Source organism: Penicillium malachiteum (genome assembly GCF_028827825.1).
Source record: "Penicillium malachiteum strain IBT 17515 chromosome Unknown utg000001l:1.0-8184562.0:1.0-8186909.0, whole genome shotgun sequence".
NCBI lineage: Eukaryota > Fungi > Ascomycota > Eurotiomycetes > Eurotiales > Aspergillaceae > Penicillium > Penicillium malachiteum.
This window is the reverse complement of record NW_026643094.1, coordinates 3,201,035-3,215,213: the sequence shown is the minus strand read 5'-3', so window position 1 is coordinate 3,215,213 and position 14,179 is coordinate 3,201,035. Positions and strand designations below refer to the sequence as shown.

General features: G+C 48.0%; 7 protein-coding genes across 7 annotated transcripts; 2 read left to right on the top strand and 5 right to left on the bottom strand.

Annotated features, from left to right (window-relative positions):
• Window positions 1-1,034: 1,034 nt before the first annotated feature.
• N7483_001212 (putative oxidoreductase, short-chain dehydrogenase/reductase family) lies at window positions 1,035-1,833 on the top strand (the record flags this gene model as incomplete). Its single annotated transcript, XM_057084650.1, has 2 exons — window positions 1,035-1,397; window positions 1,459-1,833. The coding sequence occupies 2 exons, from the start codon at window positions 1,035-1,037 to the stop codon at window positions 1,831-1,833; spliced, it is 738 nt and encodes a 245-aa protein (XP_056950799.1).
• A 609-nt stretch (window positions 1,834-2,442) lies between these two features.
• stm1 (uncharacterized protein) lies at window positions 2,443-3,965 on the bottom strand (the record flags this gene model as incomplete). The annotated part of the gene is given in 6 exon segments (XM_057084649.1): window positions 2,443-2,674; window positions 2,691-3,056; window positions 3,239-3,365; window positions 3,470-3,652; window positions 3,813-3,831; window positions 3,945-3,965. 6 exon segments carry the CDS (start codon window positions 3,963-3,965, stop codon window positions 2,443-2,445), a joined length of 948 nt encoding a protein of 315 aa, XP_056950798.1.
• A 612-nt stretch (window positions 3,966-4,577) lies between these two features.
• On the bottom strand, window positions 4,578-6,137 carry N7483_001210 (bZIP transcription factor; the record flags this gene model as incomplete). The annotated part of the gene is made up of 4 exons (XM_057084648.1): window positions 4,578-4,864; window positions 4,950-5,432; window positions 5,542-5,758; window positions 5,961-6,137. The coding sequence occupies 4 exons, from the start codon at window positions 6,135-6,137 to the stop codon at window positions 4,578-4,580; spliced, it is 1,164 nt and encodes a 387-aa protein (XP_056950797.1).
• A 1,356-nt stretch (window positions 6,138-7,493) lies between these two features.
• pex19 (putative peroxisomal membrane protein receptor Pex19) lies at window positions 7,494-8,998 on the top strand (the record flags this gene model as incomplete). The annotated part of the gene is made up of 5 exons (XM_057084647.1): window positions 7,494-7,504; window positions 7,756-7,871; window positions 7,979-8,137; window positions 8,203-8,816; window positions 8,873-8,998. The coding sequence occupies 5 exons, from the start codon at window positions 7,494-7,496 to the stop codon at window positions 8,996-8,998; spliced, it is 1,026 nt and encodes a 341-aa protein (XP_056950796.1).
• A 253-nt stretch (window positions 8,999-9,251) lies between these two features.
• Window positions 9,252-10,156, bottom strand: N7483_001208 (uncharacterized protein; the record flags this gene model as incomplete). The annotated part of the gene is made up of 2 exons (XM_057084646.1): window positions 9,252-9,433; window positions 9,490-10,156. Coding segments are annotated over 2 exons (849 nt in total), but the record flags the coding sequence as incomplete, so codon positions are not given.
• A 1,031-nt stretch (window positions 10,157-11,187) lies between these two features.
• midA (putative cell wall protein) lies at window positions 11,188-12,048 on the bottom strand (the record flags this gene model as incomplete). Its single annotated transcript, XM_057084645.1, has 1 exon — window positions 11,188-12,048. The coding sequence occupies one exon, from the start codon at window positions 12,046-12,048 to the stop codon at window positions 11,188-11,190; it is 861 nt and encodes a 286-aa protein (XP_056950794.1).
• A 1,595-nt stretch (window positions 12,049-13,643) lies between these two features.
• On the bottom strand, window positions 13,644-14,051 carry N7483_001206 (uncharacterized protein; the record flags this gene model as incomplete). Its single annotated transcript, XM_057084644.1, has 4 exons — window positions 13,644-13,723; window positions 13,784-13,892; window positions 13,947-13,964; window positions 14,016-14,051. 4 exons carry the CDS (start codon window positions 14,049-14,051, stop codon window positions 13,644-13,646), a joined length of 243 nt encoding a protein of 80 aa, XP_056950793.1.
• Window positions 14,052-14,179: the final 128 nt, after the last annotated feature.

Here is a 14,179-nt window from a genome sequence, read left to right as displayed (position 1 = left end):
ATATACTGATATATGGAGCCAAATTCGACGTCAAGTTTAGTAACACTATATACTATGCCACCACATACTGACATCTTGGGTCGAATCCAAAATTAGTTTCAACCCCAAATTTGATACTACACACGTTACTACTACCAGTTGACTCAATAGGAGCCCTGGAGAAATAGGCAGACTACCATAGATTGAAGCATTGAGTCCATAAGGCTTATAGGCTAGAACAAGATAGAAACCATCCATTCCATAAGGGATATGGGCTTAGATAAAATAGAAAGCATCCAGTACATAAGGCTTATGCGCTAAGATAGAACGTGTCGGGCCCATAACATAAGCCTTATGGAGCTGGGTTAGTGTAACTTAGAGAACTCATACTAACCTGGACCCTTAAGGCTTGTGGACCAGTTTCCTCACATGCAGAGATACTAGAGATCCTTCAGTAACTGCATCACTGATCTCCAGACCTTGCTGTTCTCACCGATGAGAGTTATCCATAAAGCTTGCAGTGAGATCTTGGAAGCGGAGATAACATCACTTTCCCACATCAAATCAATATGGAGCTGTGTCAATGGAATGTAGATTCCGTACTTTTGTGCTGACTGATTCCAAGGGTCTCAATACTAAAATTCCACGATCGCCCCACGGACCGTACCATATGATAAAGCCGCTTATGCCGAGTCCGGTGCTTAAAGACCGGAGTCCGAGAACTGGCTAATTTGTTTGGTTTGTCTGATTTGCAACGTTTGCACTTAATTTACCTTCGATGATTTTATTCGCTGCTTATCCATGACGCTCTCTAACATCCGTACTCCGTAGTCGATGCAAACATCTGGGATAAATCCGGGGCATGTCCGGGGTTAAGACCATGGGCTACGGACACCTTTATACTATATCCATATGGACATGAGATCATGATGAGGATATAAAAGAGTCCATGGACTTCTACACAAAATGTATTCATCACAAACAAATCTTCAAGTTATCAATCCATCTATACGATTAATCAACCTTACAATCCAGTTCACTACAAAACATCTACAATGTCTCTATCCGGAAAAGTAGCAATCATCACCGGCTCCTCCCAAGGGATCGGCAAAGCAACCGCCCTCCGACTAGCCAGCGAAGGCGCCAACGTTATAATCAACTACCGATCTAGCGCAAAGGCAGCGAATGATCTCGTGGAAAAAATCGGCTCTGATCGCGCTCTAGCCGTGCAAGCCGATGTATCCAAACTCCCAGATCTGGACCACTTAGTCCAAGAGACGGTTACTCGCTTTGGCAAGATTGATATCCTCATCTTGAATGCTGGAATTCTTCCTATGAGAGATTTGGAAAATACTACCGAAGAAGACTTTGATTCTACGTATAACCTCATGGTTAAGGGACCATATTTCCTTGCTCAGGTACGTTTTATGATAATCCGAGTCCTTGAAAACATGAGCTGAACTAACTATGATTCTATAGAAAACTGCAAAGCATATGTCACCAGGAGCACGCATTATCTTCGTCTCTAGTAGCGTAACCTCTGTTTCTGCCATCGCACCTACATACCTCCTCTACGCCTCTGCGAAGGGTGCTATCGAGCAACTTGCGCGTGTTGCGGCGAAAGACCTGGGGAGGAGGGGTATCTTGGTTAATACTGTTGCGCCCGGGCCGACTACCACTGAGTTATTTCTCGAGGGCAAGTCGGAACAGTTGATTAAGACACTGGCGGGGACGAATCCGTTTAATCGGATTGGAGAGCCCGAGGAAATTGCAGCGGTGATGGCTTTCTTATCTGGGAAGGAAAGTAGTTGGATGTCTGGTCAGATATTGAAGGTTAATGGTGCGATGGCATAGATCTAAAGAAGTTAAGGTTGTCAATTTGAGCGATGTACGGAGTATAGTCGCATCATTTACGGATTATAATGGAAGTTATTTTTGAATTTCAGTTTCATCCAATTCACGTTGGTTTGCATACATGTCAAAAGAGCAGTAGACACAAAGGCACAACCAGGACACTCCTTTCCGACCTTGAGAGACGAAAAGGATAAATCAAATGTCCAAAGTTATGACCATATTTTTTAATCGCAGCCCAGAACAAAAAAAGATTAAAAAAACAAACCGATTTCTTTCATTTCATTTCAACGACCTTGAATAAGTCTGCCACGTCCAGAATCCCTTCTCTCTCTCATTCTTTCTCCATCCCCGCCTCAAAACACACAAAACACGTACTTTAGTCCCACATAAAAAATCAAGATAGGGAAGGAGATCCACACATAAAGCATCAGTTGGATTCCATGGACCAGAATAAAGACGGGGTTTCATCAGAGAGAGCATTTAGAAAAAAAGAAGAGTTGGAAGCGGAACAGAAACCAAGGACGGTTCTGGGCAGCCCTTTCATTTCCCCATTAAGATAGCACCGGTGGGCAAAATGAGAGGGTGGAAGGGCAACACGAGAGAAGACGTTTAGTTGCCGCCCAGGCTGGGGAAGTTCTTCTCATCGACGGTAGGACCGGCGGCGGCGGCGCGAGGAGCACCACGGGCAGCGGGGGCACCGCGGGGAGCACCACCACGGGGACCACCACGAGCGGGACGGTCACCACGGGGAGCACGGTCACCGCGAGGAGCACGGTCACCACGGGGGGGCACGGTCGCCACCACGGCCACCGCGGGGTCCGGAGGAAGGACCGGAGCGAGGCTGCTCAACGAAGCGCATGTCGACGTCAAGGACGTTCTTCTCCTTGCGCTGCTTCTGGCGCTGAGTCTTCTCGGAGGTAGGAGCCATGTAGCTCTCCTGCTCATCAACACGCTTCAGAGCGGTAGCGGCGGCCCACTTCTTGTCCTCCTTGGTGCCCTCGTTGGCGGCACGGACGGGCTTAGCAGCAAGGCTGTCACGAGCGGCCTTCTCGGCCAGGTAGTCGGTGTAAGACTTGGACTTGTCGGCCTCCTCAGCCTCCTCGACGGGGGTCTGGGGCTCCTTCTCGTCCTCCTTGGCGATGTTCTCGCCAACGCGCTCATCGTCGAGGGTCTTCTCGCCGGACTCGCCGCCCCAGCCCTGCTGGACCTGCTTGCGAGTGTCGCTGTAATAGAAATGTTAGTTTCGATAGTTTAAACAAAAATTGACCACCACATTCATCGAGGGCGCTCTGAAACTTCTTTTTGCTTTCTTTCCAGTAGTTCCTCGATTTTCGTGTGGCTGATCGTAGATCTCTTCATTTTTCGTTCAAGAAAAAAAAATGAAGATTGGAAGATGGTCGCTTACGTCTGACCAGTGCGGGACTGGCGGTCACCGCGGGGACCACGGTTGCCACGAGGGCGAGAAGGCTGCTCACCCTCCTCAGTGGGCTTGGAGCGGTTGTTGGTGCGGCCGGCGTTGCGGTCACGGAAGGCTAAAAAAGAAGCTCCGTCAGCTTCCAGGTTCATCCATCTCAAGCTTTCCCCACACTTTTCATCACTCCCCGCCATCAAATTTCACAAGATTCCATTAACGTACCAGCGTCGTTGCCAGTGTTCACACGGCCACCACGGCGGCCATTGTTCTCTGAGCGAGGGGCGGAAGCAGAGGCAGCAGGAGCCTCCTTGGGGGCATCACGCTTGCCAACGCGGGGAGCGGGTCGGTCGACGGCCCGGGCGGGAGGGGCAGGGGGTCTGCTAGGGTCGAGCTCGGGGTCATTGCCTGAAAAGCAGAGAGGTTAGTCGCTGAGGATGAATTTGAAGCTTGGAGATGCTTTGAGGATGAAGGGGAACCAAATTCCGAAGATGCATGTTCCCATGAATTCGCGGAATGATTTGGATAAAGCAAGTTTTTGGGGAAAGCTCGAATCGAAATCACATACCAAGAAGCTCGTAGAGGTTCTATTTGAACGGAAAAAAGACACAGATTGAAGTTAGCCACAGCGCCCGCAACAAAACCCAATTATGTCGAAATCCAGAGCTGCGCTTCATGATTTCGACCACTTTCAGCGTACCTTGGACCGAACGTCCACCATGACGCCTGGTGTTGCGGAGTCCTTCCGTCGGGGAAGGCGCTCAACGATCAACGAGGGTTGTTATAGGGTAGGCACAAGGCAGAACCTCAGCAGATCCAGCCTCTTAGAATGATGGTGATTGAAGGGGTGTTGTCGTAGGAAGGGAAGGTTGAGGGTTTGTGGTGCAGCACGAATCCGGTTAGGCGCCATTTACTAAGCGAATCAGGCTAGGGCTTAGGGTATCATGGCGTCACTAGATGGCATCATAGATTCTATATACTAGAATTCGAACTCGAGAGATTCGATTGAGTCTGATCTTCTTTTTTTAATCAGTGTTCTTTTTTACAAGTGTTGAATAGGAGTTTATTTTCCAAATGTACCAACTACCATGTACAACCCGATGGTATCAAAATATCAAAAACCATTCAAAATATTCACAAAACCCTCAACTCAACGCCAGGCAATGCTCGCATAAAAAACTTTTGGAGGAGCCAATGTAACCCAACCAGATGCCTCGACAACTTTTTTTTTCTCTCTCTCGTCTTTCCTTTACAATGCGGGAAAATGCAACGAAAGTTTTTCGCTCGGAGCTCATAAAAATAACAGAAGTAAGCACCACCAGAAATGCATCGCTTAATTGCGAGTATTGTTCTGTTCGTAGTTGAATGGCGTAGGGAAATGCATACTTGCACTGAGTCCAAACGGATCAGTATCCAGCATAGGTTCATATTGTCCCATCAACTGGTTTGCATTTCCGAAGTCTCCGGGAGCTCCGTCGCCGCCGGAAGGAGCATTGAACCCGGACAAATTATGCGAGCCGGAAGCAACCGATTGAGGTGTGAACCCGGGTACCCCGTAAGTATTTACTGAGCCATCGTGGTCCTCGTCCACCAAGTCAGCTTGTGCATCATACTCTTGTTCTGCATGAACCAGTTAGAATTTTGCTCATTGTTATATATATTTTTTTTTTTCTCTTTTCATATAATCTGTCCGAGAATTACTCACCCAGTTGATCATAATGTTTCTGGAATGGAGAAGGATAGTACGCAGCTGCGACCCGCTGCTGTTGACCACGCGGCAGTCGTGGCTTGGAGTCATTGGGATCTGTCTGCGGCATGCTGATCGCTGATGGTGACGTCTGGTTATTGAATGTCCGGGGTTGAGGCAGCAATTGTGGACGTGCAGTCCCTTGCTGATCAACACCGATGGGGGACATTCCACCTTGGAAACCAAAGCCAGGTGACTTGGCATGCGACGGAGAAGAGACATGCGAGGTAGGTGTCGCCTGGAACTGAGGTGACGGCACAGCATATGCACCATCACGCTGAGACATGGCAAAAGCATCAGACTTGGAAGCAAGACCGGGATGTCTCTGCGTGGGCCGGGGTCCTGCAGGGCCTGGTGCCGGCTTGGGAGGCATCGGGGTAGTCTTCGGTTGAACCCCCGGAGCTCCGGTCTTCAGCCGTAGCTCAGCTTGAACATCGATACCTTAGCGAAATGGTCAGCGAGGAGTTTCTTGACCGATGGGTATAACATGTATGCATGTCAAAACGCAAGGGTAATTTTGTTTCTTGTTTTTTTGCATGTCATTTCTTACCTTTTTCTAACAAGATTCGCTCCAGTAAGGAGTTCTTGTATCGTAGCATCAGACATTCATCAGCGGCACTCCGGTGGCTCTGCTGTAGGCTTTGCAGGGACTCCTCATTGCGCTTGATAGTAGTTTCCAACTGACGGATATACTCGGTGCGACGTTCCCGAAAGGCCGCCTGGGCCTGTCTATTACGCTGCTTCCTTTCTTCAGAGGTGGCGTAAATCTAGAATAAGGGGTAAGGTGGGTTAATGTGGGAAGATAAGAAAAAGGACCGAGCTGATGCATGGCCCCGGGGAAGGCAGAGATAAGGGGAAGATCGCATAAATCAGAACAAGCCAAAACAAAAATAAAGATAAAAGGAATGCGGGGCCCCGGATTATTGCATCAGCGGTCAAAAAAAAAGAAAAAGCTTTTTTTTTACGTACAGGTTTTCTTCCTCCCTTTCGTTTTTGAGTCTGAGCCGGATCTTGGGTTAAGGCTTCAACTTCGGGATCGGGGGTTGACACGGTCGAGCTGATCGAACCATCCGGTAAGGGTTCGGACTTGGGCACGACGGGGTCCATGACCGTGTCATTGTGATCGGGATGGGAAGTCTCGACCATAGAGACTATTGAATTTTCGACCCCGGGCGCCCTTTAGAGTGAAAGTCTTACTTAACAGAAATCACGATCACGTCTTTTCCCACCGTGCTTGTCCTCCGCAACACGGACCAACTGCACAGGGATATTCGTTTCTCCCGCCGAACCACGGGCTTTTTGGGAGGATCGGCTAAAGGAAAAGATTAATCAAGTTTTGGATATTATCAACAGACGCGAAACCCGCGCGGCTCGGCGGGAAATAGGGAATGGACGAGTAAGAGACAAGGGAGTGACATAAAAGAAATTGAATTATGAGAAAGGAAGAGTCAGAGAATTGAGATAAACGGGGCGGGGAGGAGAAGAAATGTGAGTAAAACTATTGACTAAACGAATAATATTATTGTTTCCCAAGGGTCAGATGAGAGGGGCTTTTTTTTCGCCTAGTTTGAGTTTTTATTATTATTTATTATTATTTTCCCTCTCAGTTTTTTTTTTCTCTGTAGGAAAATTTTTTTTCTTTTCGCCTTCGTAACCATGAATGGCTATGATGGGGACGGGTCCACCTGGGCACTATGTTGGGAGTTAGTGGTACGAGAGTGGATTTGCCTTGTGGAGAGAAAATGCGAGGGAAAGGACAAAAGGACAGAAAAGGGTGAGAAAAAAAAAGCAAAAAAAAGGGAGAAATAAAACGACGAATCCTGTTCCAGATGTCCGCGGAGAATGTTATGTACACTACATCAGTTATACCAATTGACTACTTATTACCTGGGTACTTTCACTATATACGGAGTACCAGACTTGGAAGGTCACTTAAGCCGAATAGCCGATACCGGGGCCAACCGTGGGTTCTAACTTCTAACATCGGTGCTCTCCGCTCACTCTCAATTCAGTTCACCGTGGAGTTTCAGGGGCAAAAAAAAAAAAAAACGAAAAATTCTAAAACTAGTGTGCATTAAAGACATGACACTATAGGCTTTGAGGCTAAGTTAGCTCCGATCTAGGCAGGTCAATAGAGAAGAAATAGTGCCTTGACCCTTTGACTCTTCCAGGTCAATTCCAAGGCTTCCAAGCCGCGGAGATCATGTGGTCCTTTTTTTGACCATTTTTGGCCCCCTTGAACAAGAAAATCACTGGGACATGATGCAATCTTGGCCGCGTTGCAGATTCCCCTCGTTAAGTTGGACTAATTGGTACAAGTAGAGAACCGTATACATTTTAGACCATTGGGAATCTTCGGATCAAGATATCCTGATCACGTTCATCATATATAGTTTTTTGATCAGATCAGATCTGAATGTCAATATTATCAGATCTCATGTCATTATACCCCAGACTCCCTTGAAAAGATCAATTGATCAAAGTAAGGACTTGACGGTCCATATGATGTACATGTATGCAAAACAGCTCGGCGATCGGCATTCGGTTCCCCGCCAAACCCAAGTCACATGCCATTATCCATCCCCAGCTGTCATCAAGCCCTTTCTCCATCTTAGTACACCGGAACAAAGCAAAGAAAGAGAAAAGGATTGAAAGAAAACGGGGAAATAAAGAATAAGCGACCATGACATCTCCCTCTGGCGACCAACAGGAAAACGTGGTCACTTCTGTGGCCCCAACCCCCGCCTCGGCTGAACAACAACAGCCCAGTGCGCAAGCACCATCTGCAGAGCCCCCCACAGAAGCAACAAGACGATCAGCCGATACCTTCAACCCGTAACGATGATGATGACGAGGACTCCGATCTGGACGATTTAGACGGTATGAGACACCCCCTGCATGATCCTGATTTCCCCTCATCTTCCCCCCACTCGCGAAAAATATACCGAGGAGCATCCAAACTAATTCGATACGTCCCGGATGAACAGATGTCCTAGATGATTTCTCTAAACCAAAGCCTACTGCACAACCCGCTGCGCCTGTCCCGACGCAAGATCCCTCAACTGAGGACTTCGACGAAGATGCCTTCCTGAAACAGTTGGAACAAGATATGGCCAATATGATAGGGAATCCGGGTGGATTCCCCGGTGCAGCGGGAGATCCTACTCTTCAATCATCAGTGGAACAGGGTGCAGATGAATTTGCGAAGCAGTTAGAGCAAAGTGGGATCCCCCCCCCGGTGACTTCTTGAAACAGTTACTCGCCGATGTTATGGCCGAGGAAGGCGGAGATCCTGCTGCGGCGGCGGCAGCATTGGGTGGAAAAGCTTCATCTAGTACTGCTGCTCCTGTGCCAGCTCCTGCTACTTCTACTGGAGCTAGTGCATCTGATGAACAGACGAATGAATCCTTTAGTGATGCGATCCAGCGCACGATGGAGCGGATGAAAGAATCTGGTGATCGCGCGACGGAGGCAGCTACGGAGGATGATGGAGTATCAGATGATATGCTCGCACAGCTGCTAAAGGCTATGGAGGCTGGTGCAGCGGGTGCAGGTGATGAGGGAGACCTGACGAAGATGTTTATGGGAATGATGGAGCAGCTCTCGAATAAGGAGATGCTGTATGAGCCCATGAAGGAGCTAGATGGGAAGTTTGAGCCCTGGATTGAGAAGAATAAGGCTGAGGGCAAGGTCCCCAAGGATGATATGCAGCGCTATGAGGCCCAGGCGAAGGTGGTTAAGCAGATTGTGCAGAAGTTTGAGAAATCGACATACTCGGATGATGATCCCAAGTGTCGGGAGTATGTATGGGAGCGCATGCAGGAGGTATGTTGATTACTGGACTCCGTGCCATTGAGATTGAAACTGATTTACTTTTATAGATGCAAGCTGCTGGCAGCCCACCTGAAGAGCTGGTTTCGAACCCACTCATGGAAGAGACTCTAGGCGCAGCTGCTGCTGGAGGACCTGGAGGACCTGGAGGTGTCCCTGATTGTCCCCAGCAATAAGGGTAATACGAACATGAGGAAGATTTGGGAAGTTAAAGATTTATGACGATACAGATATTTCATCGGGTTGCTTTGTACTGTACATATACACACGTCCGATACCCTGATTATTTACTCCGAGGTATCCCCCTTGATAATAAGACCCAGTCCCACCGTTCCCATGAGATAACGCCGACTAAATGCAATGAAAATAGACGCTCAAAAGTCAAACCAACATATCCCACACATATCAATATCATGGCAGACAAACCACTCATGACATATCCATATCCGGACTCTGATGCGCTAGCGCAGGGCCGGGCATCGTCATGAAGATATCATCATACTCAGCATCACTGAAAGACGTATCCTGCTGAGACATACTCTCATACATTGCCATCTCTATCGCCTCTTCCTGGGAGATAAATTCATCCAGCGCACGAATCTCAGACTCGTCTACGACCACACTGTTAGCATATATTTCCACAAACAGAAGGATACGAAACACTTACCAGGAAGCATATCATCCTCCAGCATCTCATTCGATCCCTGAACTCGATCCATATCCCTAGCCATGGATTGCTCCCACCGCCGCTTCTCAGCCATGTAATCAGCCCTCATCATCTGTTCCCCTCTTGCCTCGAATCGACCCTCATCACGCTCATTGCGCACGCGATTCAGGAACATTTTCCGCGTCTTCGAGCGAGCAAGCGATGCAGAGCTCTTCATCGGATTAGCTACCTGCGCCGCATACCGATCCGCGAATTTGCTACCCCGAGTTGCTGGTGACGGAGAAGCCGGTGAGAAGGGGTTCGAGTTCGAGGTTGATGGCAAATTCGGCGAGAAGAATAAAGGTGTAGCAGGGGCAGCGGCAGTATTGAAGATAGGGGAAGAGAAATGTTGGCGAGTAGCCTGTTGAGGCTGGGAATTATTATTTAGCGAGAATGAGACCGGAGATGGAGAGAAGGATGTGTCTGCGTTAAGACCGGATGGCTTTTGCGCTTGGCTTTGCGGACATCCGAAGGTAGGAGAGTCCATTGTCCAGGGAGGAGTGGAGATGTTTGTGCTGCGCGGCCCTAGAGGGGATGGGCGCGCAGGACTGTAGTGGCGTGTTTGGCGGAATGGGGTTGAGGGGGGGTTGTGTTGCGAACATGATGGAGGTTGAGTTCGGGTTTCGCGGCTTGGTAGAGAAGTGGGTTTTCCGTGGTTCGCGGGTCGGATATGGAAATGTGTTGTTGTTTAGCCTAGTGCGTTTCTTGTATGGAGTAGATGAATTGGAGAAGGTTCCACTTTGGGTCAACAATAGACCTAGAGAAGAATCATTGTGTCTGGGGGGAGTTTTGTATGGGGTGGGAGGCTGGGGGGGATGCGTCGCGATCGCGATCCGACGCGCATCTCACACCACGTGCAGTGGCGCGTTGGCACGTCAGTCAACTGGAATGTGGACTTCGATCCGGACGAGATCTAGCTTTCACCTAATCTATACTTATAAATTACTATTGTCCATTTGTACATAGACTACTGGATAACTTGCATACATTGGCGCCTACGATATTACATGCTCTTTCAACCCTGAAGTACACTAGATGCTCGATGAGTCTGACATTCCAAAGTCCTGGCATTCGTGATATCGAATGCAAGTGCTCTCTTCTCAGAAATGCCAGTCAAGGCTCGCTTACGACTAGGTCTAGAGATATTAAAGGTAGTTTCAGGAAACTTTTGACATTTTCAAAACGTAGTAAAACATAGACACTCCTTAGGTAGGAAAAAGCTGAATTAAGTAACAGGATATATCGAGCCAAAAGTGAATAACTTTGTCATGGGGAATCAAAAGAAGCCGAGTTGAGATATAATGCAGCCGAAGCGTGCCGCAACTGGCACAAGGGTCCAATTGGAGAGGTGCGATCACCGGAAAAAAGACTGTTCAGGGTGCTGAAAGGATAACGCTCAAAGGAGTGGAAACACAGTCAAATCTATGACGCCATAAAAGAGTGAAAGGGTAGATGAACCCAAAAATATATGAATGAAATCCCGCAACCCGTAATAAATAAAAACAATCGTGATCTTCGCCTGACCTGCCCATTGCGCCTGAAAATTGCATGATGATCGTACAGACAAGGTGTACACTGGATGTGAACCGCCCGCTAGATTCTGCCCCGCTTTGGTGGGGTCAGAAATAAAATCTAAAAGCAAAAGGATTACCCTTTACTTTAGAAGTTTGATGCAGCGTTGACGGGACCAGGGTTATGGTACTGGTCCAGTGTATTCTTGAAGGGAGTGTTGGCAGACGGGCTAGGGGCCTTTTCACGGGGACCGGAGCCAACGGCGGTGCCGCCCATCAAGTCGGTATCTTCATCACCATACTGCTCACTGCGCTTCTTCTGGATGCGCCAGATAACAACGGCCAGAACACCCAGCACGATAGCACCACCGACACCAACGACAACACCGATGATGATCTTCTTGTCCGAAGACGAGAGGCCACTGCTAGAGGAACCGCTGTTGCCGGTGTTCAAGCTAGCAGATCCAGTATTGGTCGCAGCAGAGGTAGTAGTCACCACATTCGCCTTGGTGGTTCCGCTCACAACCTCGTATGAAGTGTAAGTTCTCACAACGGCAGACTCGGTGGTGGAGGCAGAGGAGACGGTGGCAGCAGCAGTAGTCTTCTGGTCATTTTCTGAAGTCGTCGATGATGTACTGGTAGCTTGGTTGTTGTTGTTGTTGTTGTTGTTGTTGTTGCTGTTGTTATCGCTGGTCTTGGTGGCTTCCGTAGTAGTTTTGGCGGCTTGTTCGGAAGTGGTGGTGGTTGTGGGCTCCTCGCTAGTGGTGGTAGTGCTAGTACTGGTACTGGTGCTAGAGGTACTAGTCGAGGTAGATGTTTCTTCTGTGGTAGAAGTGGTGGAAGTAGAAGTGGGTTCGGCTGAAGTAGTGGCCGCTTCGGCAGCAGAGCTGGATGAATCGTTGTTGGTGACATCGGAGATCAGATCACTGGCGTCCCGCTTCAGATCCTGAGCCGCAACGGCGGTCAGGAGCAGAGCGTGGACTAGAAACGAGAGTTTGGAGAGACGCATTTTGTCTTCTTTCAACCAGTGAATCGAAGACAAGAATGCGGTATATTTTAAACGAAGGTGGGAAAATAGAGAGCGAATGACTTAGGGGAGTAGAAGGGGAGAAAAAGGGAAAGGGAGAAAGGAACACAAGACACGAGTCAAGTGCCGCTAACTCGATCGGGTCCACTAGTCCGGCCCTAGTTTCATCTTCTCGTACCTGTAATTTTCATTTCATCCACTTTGGAATCTAGCAATTTGCGGAGTTCCCGGTAGTAAACTAGCACATTCTTTAATGTATTCAATGTATTTTATGTATTTATTGTCTTGCATATGTATTTAGGCAGCCAACTGCATCATAAAGTTCCTAGAAGGTTACAGTAGCAAAAAAAAATAAACGCCATAAATAACTTATGGATACGGCGCTTCCGGGTCATTGCATGTGGCATTAGATCTGATTGATTCTATTTATTCCATTCAGATTCCTTTTTTATGTTGAAATTTCTAGTTTGAAATCTCTTTCGTCTTGCGCGTCCAATAGTCACCCATCCCTTATGAATATCACAATCCGTACTCCATACGATTCGCGGCCTCCCCCAAATTCAATACCGGATCATTGGCCCACAAAGATCCACCCCTCACGCCAACCCATAATTAGTAACGTCTCAACATGTCACCTCATCGACTTAAATCCTACACTGTTCTGTCGATCAAGGCTGTGTTGTCTTCAGCTGAAAGAGAATTTCATCTCTAAAGAATACTGAATATAGGATGCCAGAACGCCTGAAACCCTTGGCGATGGGGGCTATTGAGGATTTGTTTGTTCACTCCTGATGCTTTGTTTATCTACCAGACCCATTGTCCCGAAGTATCGAAGCCGGTACAGCCGGTCAGGGAGTCAGGGAGTAATCTCACGTCGGCCATTAAAGGCAATGTGGCGCTGAAGAGTCAAACGACTAGGGCCTGAACGGGACTCTCTAGGCAATGCAGGGCGACAAGCCCACCCCACCTAGAGACGGCAAGAGACTTCTAACACTGTGGGAGTCTAGACCTCTGCCCAGCATGGTTGTCGTACGAGGCTTGCTTCGAGACCCTCTTAATGGATCGTTTAATGACCAAAAATTGGTCCCTGAAATCGCTGGTTTTTAAGGTATTTTAATGAAAGAAAAATAGTAGTGGCATAACCTGTCCAACGGGTTCATCCATGTAGGTCATTTGTATGTACTCCATGTCCGAACTTCTCCATACTCCGTAGCGAGGGACTTATTGACAAATACAGTATGGTATATTCCATACGCGCTGGCATAATGGCATAATGCGGCTTTTAATATGATTCGTTCAACTCGAAGTAACTGCGCCCTTAACTGGGCCAATCTTCAATACTCGTTGATATTCCTAGGCGCTCAGGTTTACGTGTATAGTCTGCATGATCCCAATTTCAAATCCAGTGGCACAAAACCAAAACAATTGAAAGCACACATGGTGAGAAAAGAGTGGTGTATTGCCCATGCATTTTTTGAACGACATGAAACAAAGACAAAAAGTTGGCAAAAAAGTCATATGCATGGGTATCATCTAGGACTGAAACAAAATGAGTAACATAACGCCAGATCCAAACATCACAGCTTGTTCGGAGGCTTCCCCTTTGCTTGGTCTTGCAATTCCTCCTTGAAATACTTCAGGAACCGGTTGAACTGGCCTAAACGTTCTATCAGTTATGAACCGATGATATGGAGGAGTTACCCGTGAAGACAATTACCGTCGGATAGCGTTGTTCGGCTTTCTTCCATCGGCACACCATGGCGATGATATTGAACACGTTGATAGACCCGACCGACCATTTTATGCCAGACTTGACTTTGCAAGAGCTGAGGACGAGGTTAGAAATGCTTGGTCATCTAACCAAGGGACGGGTGACATACACGGCTGATCATTGCGCGCTAAGACGGTCAGCTATCATCAAACCTGTAGGGGGAGAAAATGAAGCCTACCTCCAATTCTGCGAGCCAGAGCGCCTTCCAGACCATTTTGATAGGTTGTGAACCAGACACGGAAATGAAAGCAAGCGGTTTCACGCGGTTTACGAATGATGAGGGGATCTGGAGAAATATCCATCTCCAGTTAATCCTTAGTAAGCCCGGGTCCGGCACCCCAA